At 43.1% G+C, this 25211-nt stretch overlaps 1 protein-coding gene across 5 annotated transcripts; it reads left to right on the top strand.

The window, feature by feature from the left end:
* Positions 1-23878, top strand: waslb (WASP like actin nucleation promoting factor b). Of its 5 annotated transcripts, XM_047574944.1 has the most exons (12): positions 2-435; positions 8003-8137; positions 8433-8519; positions 9680-9776; positions 11235-11258; positions 15072-15255; positions 16470-16512; positions 18887-19040; positions 19322-19339; positions 20108-20646; positions 20738-20846; positions 21313-23878. In XM_047574944.1, the coding sequence occupies exons 1-12, from the start codon at positions 331-333 to the stop codon at positions 21372-21374; spliced, it is 1557 nt and encodes a 518-aa protein (XP_047430900.1). In that variant the 5' UTR covers positions 2-330; the 3' UTR covers positions 21375-23878. The 5 variants fall into 5 exon arrangements, with proteins under 5 accessions (XP_047430902.1, XP_047430903.1, XP_047430900.1 ...); XM_047574946.1 differs by lacking the exon at positions 11235-11258 and having other exon boundaries at positions 1-435; XM_047574945.1 differs by lacking the exon at positions 19322-19339.
* The last annotated feature ends 1333 nt before the right edge of the window (positions 23879-25211 follow it).

The raw sequence follows: 25211 nt of genomic DNA, 5'->3' as shown, positions 1-25211 counted from the left end.
CTCGTCCTGACACTGCCATGTTGGATGGAGCTGGCTGTGGGCTCTGTGGCGGCCGGACTTCCCAGGAAAGTTTTTATCGTATTCCGTCTTTGCTCGGCTGCTTCAATTTTGACCCTATTTCGAGGAGAAGCGGGTCTCGCACCACATTTCCAAAACGACACGCGGCCTTTTCGCACCTGAGTGCCGCGGGAGCTCCGGGATAAACTGAACCGGTGTGCGAAGGGGGTCGGAGGCAGGCCACGGATGACCGAGGGATTGTTTATGTATCTTTTTGGATCTCACATATCGAGTTAGAAGTCGGCGCATACTTTACGAAATTGATCGCCAATAATGAGTGGACACCCGCCGCAACGGCGGCAAACAAATGTGGGCTCCCTACTACTGACACCGCAGGAAAACGACTGCGTTTTCAACCACCTTGGCAGGAAATGCATCGTAAGTTTTTTCCCCCCACCGTTAAATTCTTCTATGATAGCAGGCTAAGAAATAAGCTCACGCTGCTAACTTGCACCGTGTTTCCTGTCCCCGAGGAGCCAGATAAGGCTAGCTGCTTGGTGTAACAATGCGGTTGTGGCCTTCAGTTTGATTATGTTGTGATTTGAGAGGTAAGCAGGGGAGGAGGGTGGGGGGGGGGGCACATTTTTGGTTTGTTTTGACAGCCGAGGCGAGCAGGGAGGTGCAAGGCGAGGGGCGAGCCTCGGTTTGGGACGGTGACATTTGGGAAGTTTCACTCCAGCCTCGGGCCTCCAAACTTAAAAAGAGAGAGCTCGACACACCTGAAACCCTCCAGGGAAAAACCCTCCTGGAATTCCGCTGTCATCGGCCCGGCTGCGCCGAGCCGAGCCGAGCCGAGCCAGAGCCAGAGCCAGAGTCGGGTTTAATAATCCGCTGCTGTTAAACCCATCAGGGGCAAAAGCAAATGATTTATCCTGCACTGGCATTACATAATCTAGACCGAACCTTTGCTTGTTTTCGGGAAGTGTGCGTCCACCGAGAAGAATGTGGCGACCAGACTTGTTCCGAGGACAGATCCAGACCAGCTAGAAGTCCTCCAGTCTGTCCCGGGGAGGGGGGGGGGGCAGAGCCTGCTGTACCAGTGCGACTGCAGTCAAGGATCAGTAACGCAACGTCACGACTCAATATTGTGAGATAGTTTCAGATTACGTAACGGCGTATACCATGCAGCTGACTCATTTTTTTTATCCCCTCGTCATACACCACGTCTCAGCAAACCTCATGCATGCCAACCAGACAGTAGTGGCATCCCAACCAAGACGTTCGCAGCCGCATCCGTCTCCCCGTTCCCCGCAGCACGACCTTACTGCACGCCATCTACGCCGGGATGATCATAAACTTACTGCAGCACTTTAGAGGATAATATTTCAGATCGATGAGTGTTTGCCCACCAGCGTTTTTTGCTCTGCGGCTCACAGCCGGCGCGGCATTTTACTTAATGTTTGGTCCTCTCCCACCCTCGTTACCATTATCTTATCTGGTGAAACAGAAACATTTAAAGTGAAAAGTAAATAGTTTATTGACTCAGTGCGGTAATGTGTGACACAGGTGGCTCGCCTGCGCGGTCTTAGGAGAGTCTCGCCAACCTGTAAATAGGTAACGATTGTTATCCTTCGCCCCCCTCGGTTCACCTGTTCTTTTACAGGAAAGTTAGGCGATGAGAGTTGTTGCAAGATCGGTTTACTTCCTCTGTTTATTTCCTCAACAAGGTGTGTGCAGCTCGGAGGAAGGCCAGCATATGAGAAACATCGGGACAGCCTTAGACTTTCCTTACTTTTCTTTTTTCCCGATTTTGGAGTTTGTGAATTTGTCTTGACCATTATTGAGAAGATGTTTGGCCCAGTATCCTAAAAAAAAAACAAAAAATCGCCCAGTGATCTCAGCTGGAAAGAATGCCACACCTTCTCCTGTTACTTCACCTTTACTCCTACATTTTGAAGTTTCACATGATTAAGTAAAAGGTGTGCGTAGGTTTATTTTGTCTGTTTGTGCAGTCAGGTTTGATATGCAGGCGTTAGTCAGTGTGAGAGATGGTGCGTTCAACACGTGGACCTGTGGACACAGATGGACGAGCTGCTGGTGGCCACACCCACAGGTTTATGGAAGCTGTTTTGAGGCTCAGTGTGTCGGCTCTGGCGGTTGCCATCTTGGCAGCACTTGACTGGTCCTGAGTCCTTTCTGATCTTAAAATGGGCTACGAGGTACAGGTGAAATAGGGAGAAATTTAGCAATGTAGCCTAGTTTTAGGCCTTGTCCACATGTCCCATAATTATCTCTCTTAGTCTGTAGTACATATTCCAGGCCTGTGTGTGGTGCTGTTTCTGCTACAGAACTCGCGTACAAATGTACAGTCTGGATCAGAGTCCGTAATCTTTTTTTTTAACTCATCGTAGTGGCGCAGTAACAGTATATATTCCTCTAGCCACCCAATAAAAGTTAAATATCTGATGCAGCACCGTCACAAGCCTCTAGTCCACCATTGATGTTGTTGTGGTTCCATTCACAGAAAAACACGTATCTGTCATGGTGGTCGGCCTAAGCGTGAAGAAGACTTGTGCAGTTTCAAACAAAAATCGTATTTGTGTAAACGTGGCCTTAAGCCTTGTTGGATGTTTTTCTTTTTAACATAGAGCGGATTGACTCACTTTTAGAGCCAGCATCTAGTGGCCATTCAAAGAACTGCAGTATTTGACACTTGCTTTGACTGACCTTTTCTTCGCTTGATTAAACAGGGCAGGCAAAAACTTACAGCTCTTCACTGTTCATTCGTTTTACCTGAGCTCCTCTCAAGTTAGTTTCCCATTGCAACCATTGTGTCCTGTAATTGCGCATTGCAAAGGTGAGTTAAAGAGAAACGCTCCTTCCTCTTTGTGCCAGCAGAATAGCACTGACCTCATTCAGCCAACCGTACTCTTGGCATTTGAGGTGTGTGCGTGTGCGTGTGTGTGCGTGCACATGTTTGCTTTACAAACTCCTCTCTTCCTGTCCCATGACACAGACTGCGGAGTCCTGCCGCTTCTTTCACGTGAACGCACATGTCTCTAAGGTGTGTCCTGCCGATGTCTAACCTGTGACATCGCTCGTTCGGCATTTTGGCAGCGCTGTCATGTAGCATGTGACTGGGATGGGGAATCGGGACATTCCTCACCGTCCTACGCCGGGCTGCGTTTGCACACGTCGTTTCAGTCTGACAAGATGTGCGTTCGAGATACTGACGGGAGAGGACAGACATTGTGTGTGTCTCCCTGACCAATCTAATTAGGATGCCCATCAGTGATGTAGTGGCTGCCTGAATGATTGCAGGTTATATAACATATTTATTGGGCTGAAAATGTAAGAATCGCCAAGTCAGCTTTTATTTTGTGTCTTTAAGCCTTAGTTGTTAGATTTACTGTAGCTGCAGAAGGCTTGTTTGCGTAGTAACTAGTTTATCAGCCTTAACTAGAGATTTCTGTACAGCATTGCTTCAAGCATTTGCCTGGATTGTTTGACCTAATAGCAGAAATACAATTGTCCATGCTGTGTGTGTGTGTGTGGGTGTGTGTTTCTTTGTTGTGTTTTGTTTTTCCAAGAGAAATGTGCAGATAAAACAACGTAGTGTGCATTGTCGATGCTTTAGGAATTACAAGCATTTCATTCTGCACGGCAGAGTCATGGCGTCATTCGCATGCGTGGAGAAAGCGAGACGTCTTCAGGTACACGCACAGTGGCCTTACTCATTGGTTTAACTCATTAGTATTCCTTGTGCTGTTTTCACCATCAACAACACTGTCTGACTTGGCAAAAGGTGGAAGGGGTCCAATTCACACTGTGTGTGTGTGTGTGTGTGTGTGTGTGTGTGTGTGTGTGTGTGTGTGTGTGTGTGTGCGCAGACTGCCCGATCAGCAGTCCTGTCCTACAGGAAGTCCCGTGGTCGGCCTCCTCTGGTGATTTGTGCTGGAGAAGTGGAACACGACTCCTCTTTTTCCCCCTGCTTCTCCCCCTTTCTCGTTCTCACTCGTTTTCATGTTATCTGTCCCTTTGTGTTTTTCTTTTTGCATTGCTCTGTTTCTTTTCTACATCTTCCAGCCTTTTATTTCTTACTTTTCATCACTGTATTACCACCTCATTTTCTCCCTACATTGCCTTTAGATTTTGCCAAAGTTTTTTTTCCCAGTCCTCCTCTTAGTTTCACCGTCTCTCAGTCACTTCCTCTCCATGTCGTCTTGTGAAGAGGTGTAATGTCTTGTGCTGAGATGGAACAGCTTGATTCAAGTGAAAACTTCCACTAGTGCCTTTGTTTTAGCTTAGATTGTGGGATATGTCCTGGACAACTGAGACCGATTTCTTGAACTGAGATACATCTGAACAGAGTTTCAGAGTCTTGAACCGTCTCTTCCAAGTTGTCCTATCAACTCAAACACATCACTTTTTCCTTAAGGTTTGTAAATTTCTTAATTTTACATTTGTGCCTTTCAGTATTTGGACACCTTACAGCCGAAGAGTCAACAATTCACTCAAAGAAACCTTAGTTGTGTTTTCATATTCAAACAAAGGGTGATTTTAATTTTTCTTCAATGTAAACTTTTTTCCACTTGACTCACCGTGACTTAGCCTATTTGCTTTATCTTTCCTGTTAAACCTGTCCACTTTTCTACCTTTTTGGTCGTGTCTGGTCGTGTGTTGGTCTTCTGCGCTTTTTAAAACTTGCGATCGAGATGAAAAGTTCAATGTAAATTTAAGATTAATTGAAAATACGCCTAACATTGGGTTCTGCGATTGCTAGACATGGAAACACTAAATTACTTTAGAATTCTTTCCTATGTCGTGCCCTCGTGTTTCCTGAAAACATACTGGTTGTACTATGTGTAAGACTCTTCCTGGTTCTTCAGTTCAGTGACTGAATGTGACCGTGCAGACTTTGTGCTGGGCGGGGGATTGCGTCATCAGGTCAGCGCTGATGTAGAAACCGAGCTTGTTTGAGAACACGTTTGAAAGAGCGAGGAAGAGGGAAGAACTCGTTTGCGATTGGACGATGTCGTCGTGCTTTGATGACGGCCTGGACCGAGCTTTCGCTTCACGCAGCCTTTGGCCCTGTCAGGGGCAATCACAGCTATGCGTGTGCAGACGAAACCGTGGGGCCCCACAGCCCGGACACCGCCACAGGCCCCGTTAAAGGCGGACATTCGTCATAAAGCATAATTCATATTGTTCATTTGATCATGGAAATTTCCGCTCTAAATCCAAACCGTGGTGCTGTAACGCTGCCAAGAGTCTAATTTGTTATATAAACATGAATAAATATAGACAAATAGAGTCTCTGGGGATGCTTTTTAACGTCTGCCAATGCTGGAATGCATGTGTGTTTTATGTTATGTCATTGTAGGCACAGTGTTCTGCACAGTTCGTTGTGTTGGGTTGCTTGACTCGTGCAGAGATTCGTGCTGATTTATCCCTGAATTCAACCTTGACAACAATTGGTCTTCTTCATACTAATGAAGATAAGAAGCTCGATATATGTTCGAGGTTTATGAAAAGCTAAAAGACTGACATGGCTCCTTTCTGTTGGAATAGTTATATTAAATGTTAACTGCACTGTCTTAACTTTAACTTAAGCTGAATCAGTGTACCTCTTGTCTGGTACCACTTTCAGGCTTCCCTTGCATCATGTCTGAAGCAGTAGATCTTATTTTAGCCCTAATGACCCAAACCGAAGGAATAATGGCAGTGTTTGAAACGGCCTCGCCAGGGGAGATCTGTTCTGAGCAATTAGACAAAGCAAACTGGAATTTTCCGATCGAAAGATAAATCTGCATTTCGTCAACAAGATCACGGTTTCAGTTTTGGTTCCTATGTCGTAACTTTTTTTATCAGCAGATCTGTAACAGTTATTGAACTCGGCTTTAAATTAACGTGGGCCTTAATGGTGCTGTGTGTCCCGTGAAGTATTTGGTTGTTGCTAGAATCAATATTGCTTATAGGGGCGGGAATGTCTGCTCATCTTAATGATGCTGAAACCGACGGTTGACTGCCAGTCTGAAAGCAACCGAGAGGAATTTGACAAAAGAGGGAAAAGCCGGAAAAATAAGCAGAAAAAAACACCAAGGAAAATCCCCTCTATATGCTTGTGTCCTGCGTCTGCAAACCCCCTTAATTTGAACGCCACGTTCACACTAAATTACCAAGAACAATAACAGTGGAACTGTGCTGTGTGCCGTCCTGACGTGAGCAGTAATTCCTGGAACTGAGATAAGTTAAAAAGGCCCCGAAAGAACCACCAGGCATTTCCCGTCGTAACGCTCCTGCTTTCATGTGTGTGTGTTAATGGCTGTGAACCGGGACCCCTCGGGGTGAGAAAACCCTGGCGGCACGTTGTAAAAACGGTGGGAGTCTAATCTGGTCTTATGATCGCGTCTCGGTGTGTGCTACAGGTGTGTTATTAACGTGCACGTGCATAACATTGTACAGTCAAACTTGGAGATGCTGCCTTTTAAATACGTCTTTAACAGAAACACAGCTATTGGAAAGTTGTTTCAGCGACAGTGGATTTAAAAAGGGATACGTTCAGTTTTCTTTGAACCTGATTTAGACTCCGTACATCTGCACTTTTTGGTGCTTTTGGTGCTTTGCATCTACAAAACTTTGCATGCAGGCATGTTTCAAGGCGGCTTGCTCTGTCACGGGTCTGTATAAACAGATTTCTGCACTGAAGCAATGTACATATAAAATTTGTTTTTCTGGGTCATGTTGATGATAAGGTTCGTTTTATAGCTCTGCTAACACAGCACTGCCTCAGTGAAGGAGATGTGAGTCATGTGAGTCCTGTACCTGTGCTACTTGTTCAGCAGTTGACGTTGATGGACCTTTTTTGACAATTGCAGGGAAGAATCACCGGAAGGCTAGAGATCAACCCTTCATCCACAACTGTGGATTTTCATTTTGCATAACAAAACATGCACTTATAAGACAAAGCTATCGATTAACCAAACTATTCAAGTTCTCGCCTGACAAAAGAACGGCGTCGTAGATAAAAGCGGATGTGACGAGTTCCTCCGTTGTCGTAACGACCACGTTGAGTTGGTTCGGGCATCTCGTGAAGTCACATCCTGGGCTCCTCCTCTTTGGGACGTGGACCAGTAGTGACCATCTGGGATTAGACCCAGAATTTAATGGAGTCAAATGACCTGGGAACTTTCATGAGGCACTAGATAATGCAATTATCTTGACTGTTGTGCCGTTGCCACGGCAACGAAACCTGGGATAAGCAGAATAAGCAGAATAAGATGGATGTATATACTCAGTGGCGGTATCTCTGGTTAAGATTATCGGAAGTTAACGCTACATGTTTTGGTGATGTGGCGATGATGCATCTGCTCCTGATTGCTGTAATTAGTTATCAAACATATTGTTCAAAAGATTTTGTTCTGGAGTCAGGTCGGGAAAAACCAACGTCTGAGACTTGTGGCGCACAACCGTGCCACGGAACAGTGGTTTAATTGATCTCAGCTTTCTCCTTCTGCTTGAATGTCTCTCAGCTGTGGCCGCTGAAAAACACACGCAGCATGTGCCCCCTGTTATGAGTAATAGCAGGAATGCTGCTTTATTTCCCATTCGCACACGAAACGTCACCAGCGGCTGCCGTGCTTGACCGTGCTTGCTGCCATCAGGCGGTGCGTTTAGGGGTTCGCTGAGGATGAAGGCATCCTCGTCTCTCTGAGCAAATTGGTTTTATAGATAGAATAAGCATTTTTCCACTTTATTTTTGGTGCATATTTCTGTAGATCTTTAAGATTTCATTACCCATAAACAGTGACGCACAGCTTAAACACTGCTGCTGTCAGATCTTGAGTTTTGCAAACACAGGCTTTAGGGATTTTAGTTCACAGAAAAGTTGGCACCCTTTGTCACCACCTGTTAGTACAACAACTCAAACATATTGACTTTGTTATATATTCTTTACGATGATATATGAGACGCATATAAATGACTCTCTCTTTCCCTTTTCCAGTCATTGTCTTCAGCCGTGGTCCAGGTGTTCACGGCAGACAGGAACTCCAGCTGGAGCAAGAGATGCTGTGGGGTGGCCTGCCTGGTCAAAGACAACCCCCAGCGGTCCTACTTCATCAGGGTCTTTGACATCAGGGTATGTACACGGGAAACCCAGAAGCAGCATTAGTGCACGGTGATGATTGCATCTTACTGCTTTATTGCTGCAATAAATTGCCCACGAGCAGATGTTTATTCTCACCACTGTGACTATCAGCAGTGGTTTACCGCCATTCATAAAAGAGTTTAGGCTGTATTTTTTTATACAGCTGAAACACTGGAACATATTTCAGTTAAAGGACAGCGATAATGAGACGAATTCAATGTGCAGCTTTATAGATTATTGTCTGTGTGTGTTCTTGATCTGACGTTAATCTTTCTGTTTTTCACAGGACGGTAAGATGATGTTTGAGCAGGAGCTGTACAACAACTTCACCACGTACCTCCCCAAACCCTACTTCATCACATTTGCTGGAGATGTGAGTTGCAGTTCCCATTGTTGATTTATTTATTTATTTATTTCTCTGTATTAGTCAGCAGCACTCCCATTTAGTCACAGGTGAGTAATTTTAGCAAATGCATGCGCGGGAGCAGAGGCTGGTCCGCGTTCACACGTAAATCATTGCGAAATGCACCAACCCACACCCAGCTGCATTACTTCTCACATTAAGTGTGACGACGTGACAACACCGCTCCGTAGTAGGCTGGTTTTAATTGGATATTTATTTATTTAAGTGAACATTTTCTACAATTCTTCACGGCAGCTAATCTGTGCCTATTAAGAATTCACATTTAACACAATGGGAATGGGTAATAACTTCCTCATTAATTATATAGGCTGTTTTTTCACCCTGAAACTATGTCTGTAAGACTCGTAGCACTTTAAAGTTGTCATAACATCTATTAGCGTCTACAATAGGGAGTCTTTATTGAGTTCACGTCTGAAGCACAACCGATAAGGACACAATGACTAACAGCGAGTGCAAATATTGATGTGTGTTGTCATTTTGAGGTCTGCCCATTTTTATAAAATCCCCGTTTAAAGAATTCCCACACTTCTGACCGTCATCTCCCACGATACCTTTTTCAACTGTTTCCCGTTGTGCAAATTCTTCTCTTCCTTTGACTTAACAACCAGCTCCCGTCCGCTACACTGTCAACTCTACAAGCCATTATCATAACCGCATAATTAAATTGGGCTTTTACGGAAAATCATGTCATTTCTGGTTTATAATTCATTCGCCTGTTCATGAAAACAAGCTGTTTTTAGTCCGTTACTGAGTTTATTACCTTCTTCAGTATCTTGACCCAGAAATTCAATTGAAAAAGACGATGAGAACCAAGTGTGAGTCAGTTTCTCTGTTTACTACCAAAAGACACTGTAAAGCTTGTGTCTTTTATGTAGAAACACTAGAAATCTGAGCTCTGTGTCTTATCTAAAGCTCCTCATGTGACTAGAATTCTTTATTTATGGAGCAAACATCTTGTCGGTGGGTAGAGTGGCTCAGACTGTAGCCGGCCGTGATGTATGCGCGACAGCTAATGAGGGTGATAAGGCTCAGAGTGTTCACTGCATTCACGCCGTGGAAACGGGCTCGAAAGTCCTGTCGGGTCAAATTAGTTTCTTTTGTGTCCACAGAAGTGCCAAGTGGGTCTGAACTTCGCCAGCGAGGAGGAGACCAAGCGCTTCCGCGCCACAATGTCCGAGCTAATGGGGAGAAAACAGAGGAAAACCGGTACCAACTCACAGCTGAGCGCTGACTTAACCTCCAAACCTGACATCTTATCTGACTCGCTGGAAAAAATAACACGATTGGCAAATACATTTGCATCTTGTGTCAAAACAACGAAGCCACTGCTGTTTATTGAAACATACAGTCGGTGGTTTTGGCTGGAAATGATCTATTTTAAGTGGGAGCACAGGATCAAATGAATTTCAAATCATTTTCTACACAGAGCTGGGCAAAAAAAGTGTCAATACGTGGGCAAAATGAATTCAAATGTGCTGGAATGACTCTGTTAGAGATTTAGTTTGGAGTCTATTTAAACTAGTCCATAGCGTCATGTATTGACAGTAGTTGAAGATTGTTTTTTTTTTGCCTAGTTTTGTTAACTATACCTTTTTTTCTTCTCCTAATCCGCTACAATCAGTTGGTAACATCATAATTTCCCAACATGTCACTCTGCATGTCTCCTTTTCATTCAGGAATATACATAATCCAACCTAAACGTATCACGTCTACACGCTGCACCGAGATCTTTGCATAATTTTGCCGACCGACCCGCGGGGGGCACTGCAGTTTCAAGTTAAAATGAGGAAAAACCTGCAATTTGCTGATTTTTCTCTCCCAAGACCGATATTTCTTGGGTTTGCATGTAATAAACTGCACATTGTGATTTCTGTGGACGTTTCTGAAACCGTTTCCTTCCATCCACGCTGAAAGGTTATTTCTTATTAACTAAAATAATACACAAATGCATCATGTAACATGTTTAACCCTTAAACACCTTTCTTCCCTGTGTGAGGGAAACGTGCTCATATGAACAGCAGTAGATTAAAAACTCACAGATGCCTTCTCACTTATTTGCACTCAGTCCTCAACCACGCTCTTGTTTAAGAGTGTCTGTCTCTCCTCTTCCTTTTCTGCGGGTCACTTCCTGACCTCTCCAATGGATCGCTCCCTTTCATCTTCTCCCCCTCGGCCCTCTGCATCAGATGCCTCTGCATTATATCTTCAAGGCTTCTTCTGTTTGACCTTAAACCACTGGAAAACCCAAGCCGCATAGTGTTTTTGAAGTGTGTGAGTGCGTAGCTTCAGAGTAACCCTCTTCAATTAACAGCCTCTGTGCGTCTGCCATCTCTTCCCTTTTAAGTCATTGATTTAATACTCTACTTTTATTATGGTATCAAATGATAACCGAAGACAGTAACTGTAGTGGTGAGTGTGTGTGTGTGAATGTGTGATATACGTCTCCTACGCACACTAACTTGACAATTTCCTTGGCAATCATTTCTAAATAACTCTCCGTTTTGTGCAGCGAATGCACAATCCCGCCGAACCCTGCACCTAAAATCCAAATGAACTCTCTTCTCCTCGTACATCTGCGCTCTGACGCTCTCATTCGCTTCTCATTAACACAACCCACTACTTAGCACCAAATTGTAATGATTTAATTTGTCTGTGTGTTCACAGAGAAGAGACGCGACCCTCCAAATGGTATGTTTTCCACCGTTTCCTTAAGGAATAATCAGAAGCCAGAGTCAGTCTGTGTCTGACGGCATCGGCAAATATTTGTCTGATCACTATGTTAAATCATTACATTGTTGGGATGATTCAGGATTTCGGGGATAATGTGCTGTTCGGTGTTAGAAACTTGTAACAATTTGGCATCTATGAAGAGAACTATGATATTAAAAGGTTAAAGTCACACTTTCATACTACAAAATACCTCCATAACTCCAGGCAACACTTTTACATTAGAGAAATTACAAAATAAGCCAGTTATAAACACCTAAATAAATACTATTATCTGATTATGCTCACAGCTATAATAATAATAATAGTATTTAATCCTTCATGATTTAAGATTGCTGATTGGTTAAAATGGTTAAAATCATTTTTTGTGACTTTTCTTGTTAGTTTAATGTGTCATTTTGGATGTTAACCCCCCAAAAAATTGTACCATTACAAGAAATAGTGTGTATGCACATAATGAGTTAAATGGAATCCAGATCCGTATCTACTGTGTTGTGTTTCCTTAATCTTACCATTTTACTTTTTCCATCCGCGTGTTTTCAAAAATAATAAAAATAACTAATTGCAGTCAGTTTTGGAATCCAGAAGAAAAGAAACATTGGCGTCGTAATACCCTAACTATGCGGTTACATGACACCGCCCTGTCGTGGAGACTTTGCCTTCACGCCGTCCTTCTGCCACACAGTTCAGTTCGATGGCTTAACGCGCTGAATGTGTTTTTGGGTACGTGCCCACATGTTACACCTACATGTTACAGACGGTAACAGCGGGAGATGAACCAGTTTTTCGCTGAGAGGCAGATGATGATTTGACCCAGCTGGCTTATTAAAATAACTCTGTGTGTGTGTTGGCATGCAGCTGTACGGAAGTGTTAACTGCTTAAATGACACATTTAAGCATTAAAGTGGCGCTCGTATCCAGAGCGGTTTAATGGAGGTTTTGCTTTGTGTCGCATATGGTCGCATGCTAATACATGAAGTGTCCAGACCGTAGTGTAACTCAGAGCTGGACGGTAAAACTTTCTGACTGATGGTCAACTTTTCTCATTTTCGATGAAATTTGTATCAGTTTTCTTACTTTTTCCAAGATCACAATTGGACAGGATAACCTGCCTAATATGGGTCAAAACACAGGACTTCTTGAGACGTCCTGCACCGGAAGTTGACGGAGGTTCCTTTGAGTCCTTGGATAATAAGTTGGACCAAGCTTCTCCCAAAAAACTCTTCGAATGTTCCATCTGATTGGAATCTGGGTTGTTTGGAGGCCATCTCAAGGCGCTTTGTCGCATTTTCCGAGGAGTTTATTCGGTGCTACAGTGAATTCTGACTAGCTCGGATAGTGCCGTTGCCATTAGGTGGTTGCTCGGTCTCCGTCAGTATTCGTTTGTTTGGTAGATGCCAAATGATATCCCTGTTAATGCCTGGAAACAAGGTTTTCCAGCAGAACATTACACTGTAGTGAGGCAGTCAAAGTTATTCCCTTCACCTGTCTGTTGGCCACCAGTTTCTATGTTGGATTCGTCATGCATAGTTTCTGAATAAGTGCATCTTTGTGTGTACATTGGTTCGTTTCCAAGGGAATTAGTCAATGTCCACCCACAGGAATATTTCTTCTCCATCTCTATCCGTCTTATTTCCATTACCGTGTCATCACTAGTCTGGTTCTCGTTTTCCTCCCGTTCTCATCTCCCACTGCCCTTTGTGACTTTCCCTTGCTCATCATTTGTCCTCATCTGCTCTCTGCCCCCCACTCTTCATTTCATTTCTCAGTTTTCCTTTTCTCACACTCTTTTTTTTTTTTTATCTCTGTCTATCACTCTGCGTTTCTCCCTTCACCCCACCATTTCATCATGTTTCACCAACCCCGGAGATTACCGTGGGGATTATGCCATGGGATGGGTTTTAATGGTTACGTAAAAACCCATCGCTAAACCCAGAATAATTTGCTGGGATTAGATCCGTTTGTGCGTTTTGCAGGGGAAGGGAGGAGGTTGATGTGGTGGTGGTGGTGGTGGTAGTGGAGGTGGGTGGAGAAATGATCGCGTAGAGCCAAGCTGAGCATTATAACCTGACCAGTGGGGAATGGGAGAGGATGAATAAACCTTGGCTGCTGCCTGGATGAGTGACGCTGGATACTTTATCTTCCGAAGACATTGCTGCATGCCCCTCTTCGGGCAGTGTGCGTGTCAGCTCCACCAGATGTCTGATGAGGAAAGGAGTTCAGTACATGAAGAATCGAGTCCATTAGAAGCCGGTCTATTTCTGAAATCCGGTGGGAGACCTTGGGTTTCACGTGTCAGCAAAACAGAAACCATCCATCTGCTTGAAAAGACTGGGGTCAAACTCATCGTGAGGTCGAGCACCTTTGTTGGTGTCCTCTCCACCGGACCTTCGTCTAACTTTCTTCACATCTTTGACCTCTGAGGTTTCTGAACCAGGACTTTGTTCTCATCGCGTCTCTCATGCCCACCCGTCGGCTAAAATGATGTTCTGCACCACCTTCCTGTCCGCGCCGTCGGACGAACTCGGTTGCGATGGCGGCGGCGGAGGTGCAAGCGTCGCGGGCGGAGGTTTGGGTCCGGGCAGCTGCCTGTCGTCCCTGCACTGCCTCGTTCTCCCTCAGGACGAACTGTACCCACCTCTCTCCGACCCCGCCGCCCGGCTCTCCGTTTGCGCCGAAGAGCGGGCCGGCGGCCTGGTCGGCAAAATGCTTCTAGACGCCGGCATGGCCACCTGCGGACTCAGGGATGGCGGGTGCATTTGGGACAGGGTGAGGAGACGACGCAGTCGGTCGGCCTCACCTTCGCCCAGCAAAACTCCCAAAAGTCCCTGTAGCGAGGGCATTAGAGGTATGTGGCCCAGCTGTTGCGATAACGAAACCTTTTTAAGTTTCTTTTAAAGAAACGGTGGGAAATGGTGGACTTTTTACAGTGTGTTGACTTCTTATCGTTGGTTTAACTTTAGTGTTGTTTGGCTGCTTGTGATGGCTTATAGAAAACTCCACTTTTGCATTTCCAGTTTACTCTTTGCATTGGAAGTTCTTTATTTTATTATTCGACTTAAAATGTATTTTATGTTTGTCAATCAGATGTGGCATTTTGCATCCTCCATTTAATGTTTCTCTTTTTCATGGCCGGGTCCATTACAGATTAGGTAAATAAAGCCGTGTCACATAACAGCAAAATTGAGCTCACTTGAGGATGAAAGTGCACTCAGAGTTGATGTCATTTGTTAAAAACAGTAGATCGCCAAACTGAGCTAACAAGTTCCACAGACTGACAAACATCCATATCTCACTGGAGACAGTGGAATTTCTCGGTAATGACGTTATTTAGTATCGTCTTTCAGTCCTAACACGGCACTGGGATTTAGTGCGAATAACCTGAGTGGCAGTGATGTATTATATACTTTAATGTTTTATTTATTACATATGTTTAACCCATTTTCTCACAAGCACATTCAAATGACATCCAGTCGTCTCCGCACCACCCAAAGTCTGTGATTGTCATTAGATTAAAGATTACATAAAAATAAGCACAAAAAAAAAAAAAAATCCCCATGCTTGGATTTCCATTTGTCGTGTTTTATGACTTGTTAACCACTTTTATAAGCTATTTTCCTTTTAACATAAAGAATAAGCGTTTAAACATTTTTCTTTAGATGAGTGGAAACCCAACAACTCATTTTGTGTCTGTTTTTTTTTTTTTTTTTATATATATAACTGTCCTCTTTGTGCTGTTATATAAACCTTAGTACCTTTTCCATCATTTTCCAGGACCTACGTTGCCCATGGCCACTGTCGACATCAAAAACCCGGAGATCAACAGTGTTCATCGTTACCACAACAACTCTCAGGTGAACAACCTTGTGCACTCTGCCTTCCCCAAGAGGGAGAAGAAAGCCAAAGGGAAGAAAAAGAGGCTGACCAAGGCAGACATCGGCACACCGAGCAACTTCCAGTGAGTCCCCGCAGGCATTAGCACGGTTGGGCTTGTTTCAGAAAGACACTTCATTTTGGGAGGGGTTTTCAAGCTGCGCTCATGTTCCTGTGGTTTTGGACAAAATATTTTCTGGGGATTCTCTTTTGGGGAACTTCAACAAGAACTATGTTATGTCATTGTCTGGTGGAAAACAACAAAATACACGTCAGTAGCTGTCTAAAAGTAAAAAGCTATAGGAGCATAAAGATAAAAACTATGGCAGCATAGCATAACATGCATGAAAATGTACAATATACACAAATAAAAGCACACAGTAGCGTGCACATGTCCACACCACCAATAGAAACATCAAAGCTTATGTAAGAGCTAGCATTCACAGCAGTATTTCTCAGTATTTTCGTTTACAGCTAAGGATTTTTTTTTATTTTATTTATACCAACGTACAACAATTCCACACACAGACTCTGTAAATCCTGGACTTACTGGTCAGTCCCTAACATACACTCATGTCTAGATGAGTCACTGTACATTTACATCACTCAAACTTCCTCTTGTGCTGGGAAAGTCCTCAGCTTTCAACTAAACGAAAGACTCTAGAAATGTCAGCTCCTGCAGCAAGTATTCTCTCCAACTATTAGAGGAACTTCAAATAACAAAAAAAACATTCCAGTGCTTTAGATGTGGTCATGATTTTCAGTAATTTACGAAGCCCTACCACGTATTGTATCTAGCATATTGCTTTTAACATCCAGGACTAGCAGTCAGTTGTGCATTGGTAAACATCTCTGCAGCCTTCGGGGGGAAGAGTCTAGTTTAACAAGTTTTCTGAGACCGTTTGTAAGACTTAGAATTGAAGGTAGGTGTTTAAGACGCCATCATTGAACCTAAGCAACAGCGTGTGTTACGTTTATCTCATATTTCTTATAGAAATGAAATGAGACATTGGCACTGATTCTGTCTTGCTACACTGTGTGCATGGAGGTGGCACTAATCCATGCTGTTATTCTGAGTGCAATCCTAAGAAAAATATGAGAGATTAATAATGCAAATACATGGAAGTGGCAGCTCTCATAGTATTGGGTCAAATATGTTAGAAACACAGGGTTTGCAACAAACAGCTAATTGACCGCTTTGTACACGTCTTCCTGTTTTTATTGTCGGCACAGGAAACAACAGAAAACGCCTTTTCCTTTTTAACGTATTATATCTGACACTTATTTCTTTCCCCGCAGGCACATTGGGCACGTAGGATGGGATCCAAACACAGGCTTCGACGTAAGTTCAAATAACCCGACGCTGACGCTCGTTAGCGCGCACATGTCGGAGGATGTAACCTCCAGACGTTCTTAACACTCGGCCCGATCCGTTTTGGTCACTCAGACATCCTTCCTCCAGACTGATCTTTCTAGATTTAATATCGCCTCGAAAATATTAAGCCGAGCCGCACGGCCAAGTCATCAGGAGTGTTACACAAGGAGATTTGAGAGGGAAGAGAATCAACCTGCATCAGCGTATAATCCATGGACTCATTCCCAAAAAAGCATCGTCAGTAATTATGCTGGATTCTGGATGATGGTTGTGACATCATATGGGTCACAGGACTTACTCTGACTCTAAATGCGAAAAAAATATATTTCAGTTTCATAAGTTAATTCTTTCCAAGGATCGAGTTTAGAAGGTGACGTCATTCAAACGATGCTCATTCACCTCTTAAATCCTCAGACTTATAAAGCCAAGTCACAATTGGTGGATTCATAAAAGAGGAAGGAATATATCTGATGTCTTGGCGTTTCCATTATCATTTAGATACTTTAAGTATCTCAACTATAGTAAAAGTAAAAACCTTCAGCTCAATGAGATAATCCCACTTTACTTTCTTTTACTCTCTTACAACAAATATTAATGGATCTGAGCTGTTGTAAGTTCAATCCTCAAACCACCAGATGGCAGCATAAAAACAGATATTGTGCCGTCTTCACTAGAAACATCCCTACAGAGCCAACTGCAATAAGACAGAAAGTTTTAGTCGCCTGTCGCATTCAACTCCTAATTAAATCAGCTGATTTGGATGAACACATTTCCAAAAACCAATGTCAGACTGGCTAATCCTGCTTTTTCAAATGCGCCTCTAATCCTTACTAGACCAAAGTCACAAAGTGTTGCTAAGTTCCCAGAGCTCATAAATACAGATTAAAGCACTTTGGAAACATACTATTCTATATAAAGCAAGTGTGTAGCTTTGCTGGAGAAATCTGTTACAGTCTTTATGTTTTAGTTGCAGGGTTAAGAGGCTGATGTGGTTTGAGTTTCCAGTAAAGATGTAGCACTGGTTTCCTTAAAGCCACCCTCTAAAAGGAAAACGTTCAGAAAACATTTTACTAAATGTGTGATACACTTTGAGTCTCTGCTGAAGGATTGTATACATACAGGGAGCATCAATGTGGCAACGGGAGACCAAAGAGTTTCAGGGAGTTGTAGTGATGATAGGCAAAAAAAAAAGTGGAGACTTAAAGTGAGCTGGTTGAACTAATCTCTAATTCACAATTGATGCAAACTTTTACTGCAGGGAAACACAGTTCATAACTCTGTGTCTTATCACTATATTTGATGCTAATAGCAGGTTTGGAGCATCATTTGTACCTGGATGAAGCAAAATGTGTTAATGACAGTTCTGCTTGTTTCACTTTGAAACATTTGACGTTACCTAGGCAACAGAACCTGGATTTTCAATTGCCACCAATAGACCAGTTCATACGTCACTGTGACATCACGATGTTAGCTGGAGGCAAAACAGAGGGAAGCTTGATGTGAACGCTATCACTTTCAACCATGAAAATGTCAACTTGCTGTATTTTTGGGGGAAAAAAATGAAAAAACAAAAACACTAATTTGAAGTTTTGTAACATACCAGCCGCTGCCAATCGTAGACGACTTTGGTTTGGCTTATGTTAAGTTAATCATTATTCGGGGCGTTCTTTTTACAGATTAATGCTAATGCTAATCGATAGCTAACACAACGTTAGTTGCGTTTTAGGGGTGTCCAAGCAGAAGTTATATTTACTCTGTTACCCTCCACAGTGGTTCCACTTACTTCTTGTAATGTATTTGTTGGAGAAGCTTCACTTGATAAAGACAGACCAGACTTTGTCCGTATCCTCCTTTGGTCAAATCGTCCATCCAGTTAGTGAGGGTGTAGGGGTGTCAGAGTCAACTTTTTAAAATAACATACACGGTCTTGGATAGTGATTATATTAGTATATTCTCTAAAGTTCTTGCCAAAACAGTCCATTGAAATATGCTAACCAGCGTTTACAAGCTACAGTGTTACAAGCTACAGATCTTTTGCCTCCAGTTAAGCACCGCCCCTCACTGTTTACGAACAGTGAGTCTATTTCCTGCTACAAATCCAGGTGATGCTTTCTACTATGTGGGCGTGACTTAAAAGTACCATATTCCCTTCTCTTTTCACTCCTCATCATCTTTTTACTATACTCTCCATATGCTTTTCATAATAAGATATTACGTAGTTGATGTCTACAGTGTCAGTTTATAGTTCCACAGCTGTCTATAACCTAGTTAGTATGGCTTAATTGGATTACGTCTGGGTTGAACTGCCTTTACCAGATGTCTTCTGGTGTCTTTTCTCCAGCTGAATAACTTGGACCCAGAGCTGAAGAACCTGTTTGACATGTGCGGCATCTCAGAGGCTCAGCTGAAGGACAAGGAGACCTCTAAGGTCATCTACGACTTCATCGAGAAGAAAGGAGGCGTGGAGGCTGTCAAAAATGAGCTCCGGAGACAAGGTGAGGCAGACACGCACCGAGTATACGGACTTAAACACAGTTTACACCGTTTGAAGTGGAAACACAGATGATGCTATCCAGAAGGTGCACCCGGGTGAACTTCATATTAATTCCTCGTGTGGGTTATTTTACCGTAATATATATATAAAAAAAAAAAACTGTGCTGTTAACTGTATGTCTGTGTACGTGTTTCTTGCAGGCCGTTCACCATGTGACAATGTGTTTAATGGTTTGATTGTCAGTTGAAGACAGTCTAACTAGTGTGGTGGTTTTATCCCCAGGTCCGCCCAGGTGGAGTGGTAGGTTTCCACGCATGTCCTGCTGCTGTGATAGCTTATGACCGTGCATGTAGAGTCTGTACTATAAATTCAACCTGTGTGAGGTCTTTGAAGTTACTGCAGTTACTTAATCGTTTGCACCTGGTTATACCTTGCTGTTGTGACTCTGAGCCAGCTGGAGACACAAGAGGCTGTTTCTCCATGGTAGACAAATTTCCTTCATTTCATGGAGTTTTTATGCCGTGCCGTGATACTTCCTTTGAATACCTTTTTTTTTTTTTTTTTTTTTGCTGTGTAGCTTCTGGCTAACCCTTACATGAAGCTTAGCCACACCTCTAAACTCCTGATCTGTTTTAAACACTTATGCATGTGAATCTTCTATGAATAGCATTTAGTTGCGAGAGCGTCTGGTCCAAAACTAGCGGAAATGGAAAAGATTTGAGTTAATACAAATTTGGAAAGTGGATGTTGAGGTCATTGTTTACATCCTTTATTCTTGGAAGTTGTTGCAAATATTGTTCAATACTAGTTACAGGTGGGAAGGCTGCCCCCTGTGGCTCAACTTTATAACTGCATGGCTTGACACAAACAGGAGTTGGAGAACTGACAAGCATTTTGGAGATGCTTTGAAATGTGTAGCGACCCTCCAGATCTTCCAGCTGTCCCTTCATGAAAGTAATCTGCACACAATGAAATGTGTGAAGCGAGGGCTGCAGCGTGAACTGTGAATGAAGTCTCTGTTTTAACTTTCCTTGTTTTGTTTTTCTCTTTCTCCCCGTCTCTCTTCAGCCCCCCCACCGCCTCCGCCCCCATCCAGAGGCGGCCCTCCTCCCCCGCCCCCTCACCACAGCTCGGCCCCTCCTCCCCCTCCTCCCGCCCGGGGTCGCGGCGCCCCTCCGCCTCCCCCCTCCAGAGCCCCCGTCTCTGCCCCTCCGCCTCCCCCTCCGTCCCGACCGGGCATGACCGCCCCGCCGCCTCCCCCGCCGAGCCGAGGCCCCCTCCCGCCTCCCCCTCCGCCGGCCCACGCCTCGATTCCTGTAGCGCCTCCCCCACCTCCCCCGCCCCCCTCATCTTCCACTCCATCCAGCACCGGCGGGCCCCCTCCTCCACCTCCTCCTCCCCCGCCTCCCGGCCCTCCGCCTCCCGCACCTCCGCTCCCCACGGAGGCTAACGGAGGGGACGGCAGCCTGGCCGCACCTGGAAAGTCGGCGCTGCTGAGTCAGATCAGAGAAGGAACTCAGCTGAAGAAGGTCGAGCAGAAAGAGAAGCCGGCTGTATCCAGGGATGCACTTCTGGACCAAATCAGACAAGGAATCCAGCTCAAACCTGTAAATATTCATTGTTACACACACACACACCATGTCTCTCCACCAGCCGCGTATTGTCCACGTTGTAACTTCTCATGCATCGTCTTTACAGAGGGAAGATAATATAGATTCAACACCTGCCACACCTGCCCCCTCGGCAGGCATCGTCGGTGCCCTGATGGAAGTGATGCAGAAGAGGAGCAAGGCTATTCACTCTTCAGGTACGTGCAAAAACACCCATTATGATAATATCCTCAATTCCCTCGTACAGTAGCAACTTACTGTAGACAACTTTTCCCATAGAAACTTACAGTTCGAACTGCACAGAAAGGCAGCGATGCACGTGTGAAGAGTCGAACCAGATTAAGATTAAGCTACTGTGAAATGCAGTAACGTTGCTGTTCGCTTATTGGGGCAAACAATAGGTGGCGTAATGAGTTTCCACTGCCTCTTTTTTTAAAAAAAGGCATTTGTTCCTAGACACCAGCTGCAGGCATTCTCCACTCTGACTCATTTACTGAACATCAGATGACACTTTTACACTTAAACAAGACTTTCCCCACTTCCTCATCAGTCATGATCATCCTCATGAATCCCTTTTTTAGAGGAACTCTTATTTCCTGGGCTTATAAGAGGTCATACAGCTAGCCATCGTCTTAATACGTGAATATTTCCTCGTCTCCACAGATGAGGATGACGACGACGAAGATGACGAGGACTTTGAGGAGGACGATGAATGGGACGACTAGTCATTCACTTCTTTTCTCCTCCTCTCTCCGACTCCCTTGATGATCATGACACTAAAAATCATGTCTTTCTAAGAAGAAATCTTTAATTTCAGAATTCTAAATGTAAATGTTCTATCAATTTGCTGTATATTTTTGTTGCCTTTATGCTTTTTTTTTATTAATCTGTGCAATACCTCATTTAATCTGTAAATGTTTGTCATTCTCATATCTTAGGCTGTTGTTTCTTTATCTTTTTTTTTTCATGTTTGTCTGGACTGGCTACTTGTCTCCTGATAGCAAAATGTTTCTTCTTTCATTTTAACTGTCTTATTGCTTCTCTTTTTCTTTCTTTTTTTTTTTTCTCCTATCACTGTGTCTCTTTCTTTTTCCTCCCACGTCGTGTCACCTCCATCTGTCACTCGGCCATCTTTCATATCTGCTGCCTCCCATCACACATGATCCTTCCCTCATCACCCTCCCGTGTTCCCATGCTCCAAATTGCCGTGCAATTTTAAATCACCTCAACGTCATTGGATTTGAATGGTTTTTTTTTTTTTTTTTTTTTTGGTCTGAAGGGAGGGCTCACAAGACAACAAGTTGCCACAAATCTTTGATTAATCGTGTCGTCATTGTATGTTAGGAGGGGGAAAAAAAAAACTATTTTCATACCCTACTGCTCTGTAGTTTATTTTTACGTATTCAAAAATGATCCTAGTTTAGCACTCATATTTTCTTATGAAGAAAAAAAAAAAGCTCTTTTTTGGAATATTTAGCTTCATTTGCTGTGGACTGTAAATTTGCTCCAGAGTTTGAGTCTTGCTATATTTTTGCACAGATTGAAAAGAGGAGACTCGACGCATGAATACAGAACATTTTCAGGTCATTATGGGACGTACATGATGCTTTAAGTAATGGCACGGAAAACACTCTGATATTTTTTAACCGTTAACACACCACACTACAAATGGAGGTAGCCCACAGTGTTATGGCTGGCTATCTGTCATGATTTTGTCACTGTCGCACTACAGATTGAGTTGATTTTTTTTTTTCTTTTTCTTTTTTTTTTTACAGTAGCAGGTAGAGTATCAGTAAACGCCTGTTTGTTGGAATCAGGTCATTCATTGTGTAAAGCTTGAGAATAAAGACATTTTAGTTTTACACACCTGATGCTTATAATGGGTCCATATATGCTTAGTTACTGTACAGAAACCGCAGGGCTAAAGTTGTTTTCTTCCAGTTGTAGACATTAAATGCTGACACACTATAGGAAGAAACACATTCATGGCATTCTTCTAACAAGTATCAATATTTTCTTGACTAACTAGTAAATCGAGAGGTGTAACATAGGAATAAAGAACTTAGACAGTGGTTAATTTAGTCCCTGCAAAGACCAAACGTGTGTACTTTAAAGGTGGATTTGTCACAAAACTTTAAATAGGGTATTGATATGTCAGTTATGGAAATGTTAAAAAAACAACAACAAAAAAAAACAAATGCAGTTGCTTGTACTGATGTGATAACCCCATCTTATCAGGTTCAAAAGTATTACATTGACATGTAATATTTTAGACTTAATGTTGAGACTAAATTCTTACTAACCAGCTATTTTTTTTCTTTTTTTTTTTTTTTTTTTTTTTTACTAACTTATGTGCTCTTTAAAGTAACACTATGTAACTTTTGCTAAACAGCTGTATGCCACAAGTGATAACAATTGAATTTGCTTTAGCGCAAATTGTAGGACGGAGTTTGTGACGTGTTGCTAATGACACATTAGAATCGAGGCTAATCTACTAGCCAGGCTAACAATATGCTAACTGTTCGTAGCAAGGCAAGTGAGGCAGGAAGTTGAACTGAGTAAGGGTGAGTGAAATCAAGTGTAACGAAAGTGTGTCTTCCCTCTTTCAAAAGTTGCATGGTTTTGCTTTAAATCTTAGCAACGTAACTGCTAATTGCTAATCGTTCACGGCTAACATGTAGCTTAGCCTCTACAGTAACTTAGCTGCAAGGATACAATTCGTAAATTGTGAAACTTCTCGTTGACCCCAAAGTTGCTGCAGTAATGAATTTGATTAGTTAGGCTAAACGGTTTAATGAGCTGCAGACCTGATAATCAAAGACATTTCCTAACAACACTACTTTTATCGGTAAGCTAACAGCTAGCCTGCTACAGCTGCTAACACATTTCTGGTTTGTAGAATGCTCAAAACCTCATGATGTGACAAATGTCAGGAAAATAAATTCTCTAAACTAATGTTTTTCCTGTATTTGCCTGTTAGCAAAACGTGTCTTTGAGAGACAAATTGCCACTTGTTTGATGTAAGAACTGACCTCTTTTGTCAAATATTAAGATACTGTTTTTTTGGTGGGTGGGGGAGGTGGAAAAACAACCTAGCCATGTTTAATGCTGATGTTAGCTTCTGTAGGTAACTCGGTTAATAAGATGTTATGGACGCCAAGTCTCATCAAAGAGACTGGTCAAATAATGAACTCTTACGTTGTACACTCCAATAAAAAGTTGATATTTACACGCTTGGGTGTTGGGGCATCTTTTACCATTACATCCTGCCATAGTAGATGTCTTTGTTTTCATGCCTAAGTTCAGAAGTAAGATACGTAAATGCGTTAATAAAAGGCACAAGTCTGCATATCTGGTGACAAGTGAACAGATGATTACTAAAACCCATCATTTCATCCTGTGAGCCAGGTAGAAATTAAATTTGAATGACCGAGCTTAGTACCCTGTGTAGCACTGACCGTAAGGAAAAGGGAAGGGAAAAAGATGTGTGTGTCTATTAATAGATGGCTGTAGGTCAAACCTTTGGGGGTGTGACAGACAGACGGACAAATGTCAAGGAAAAAAAAACGAAAAAGTGAACTAAAAAACTGTCCCATCAGTGATATTTTTAGAACTGCTGCTGTTCTGGCCACAACAGTCCCATGCTTCAGCTGTTTATTTTTAGTTAATGTCCACATCAGCTGACTCTGTATCGGTTCTCACTGCAGCTGAGCTTATGAAAGGGATTAGAGCAGGTATGACACTTTCCACTAGTTAGATACTTCTCTAGAGGCCAACGCGCACAGAAAGGCAAAGGCTTTCATACAAGTCATAGGGCTCGATTGTCGTGAATGAGGAGGAGAATGAATGAACAGTTTACGGGATATACAGCAGTAGCTTGGTGTAAACTTGCCTACTTAACAATATTTTTTTGTGTGTGTGTGGTTTAGAAGATAGATCGTCTCCGTAGCCCAAGAACCCTCAGTCCATCCTGATAATAATGTCATGTGTGTGTGTGTGAGGATAATGTAGTGACCACCCTGAGTGCACTTACAAGCAGGAAGTCTGTGGTTTTCATGGATAATTTGTATGGACGGATCCCCCTGTTGACAGTTTGGCAGGCATGACAAAGTGCTGTGGTTGAGTAGAGGAAGCTTTATGCTTAGGACACTTAGCTAAAGACGTACATTGTGCACACTGTTCTGCGGCTCTTGAGAAGACCATTGAGAAGACGGTTTTTCGGCATAGGGGTCTAACTCAAAATTAAGATCCCGAAAGCCTACAAAATAACTTAAGCGCTCAAGTCCACAACACAATTTTAAATACAAGTTTTGTTTGGACATTGATGTCCATTATGAGATTTATTGTGTTCTTGTCGGTGTCCCTTCTGAGCCCCTGATTGTATTATCTTTGAACAGCTGCGCTGTGGACTCGAGAGTCGGGAGGGGGGGGGAACCCTTCCAAGACATGTACACAAATGCAAGACCGGGATTAGGAAGGCCGATACGAATAGCTCACATCTCTCACCATCTCCAGCTTTGAGTTCTTGCTTTCACTCTCTCATCTGTCATCCCTCCTCTCAC

Source organism: Mugil cephalus, chromosome 22 (genome assembly GCF_022458985.1).
Source record: "Mugil cephalus isolate CIBA_MC_2020 chromosome 22, CIBA_Mcephalus_1.1, whole genome shotgun sequence".
NCBI lineage: Eukaryota > Metazoa > Chordata > Actinopteri > Mugiliformes > Mugilidae > Mugil > Mugil cephalus.
Note: the sequence above shows the minus strand (reverse complement) of the source record. Positions and strands in the feature narration are given on the sequence as shown.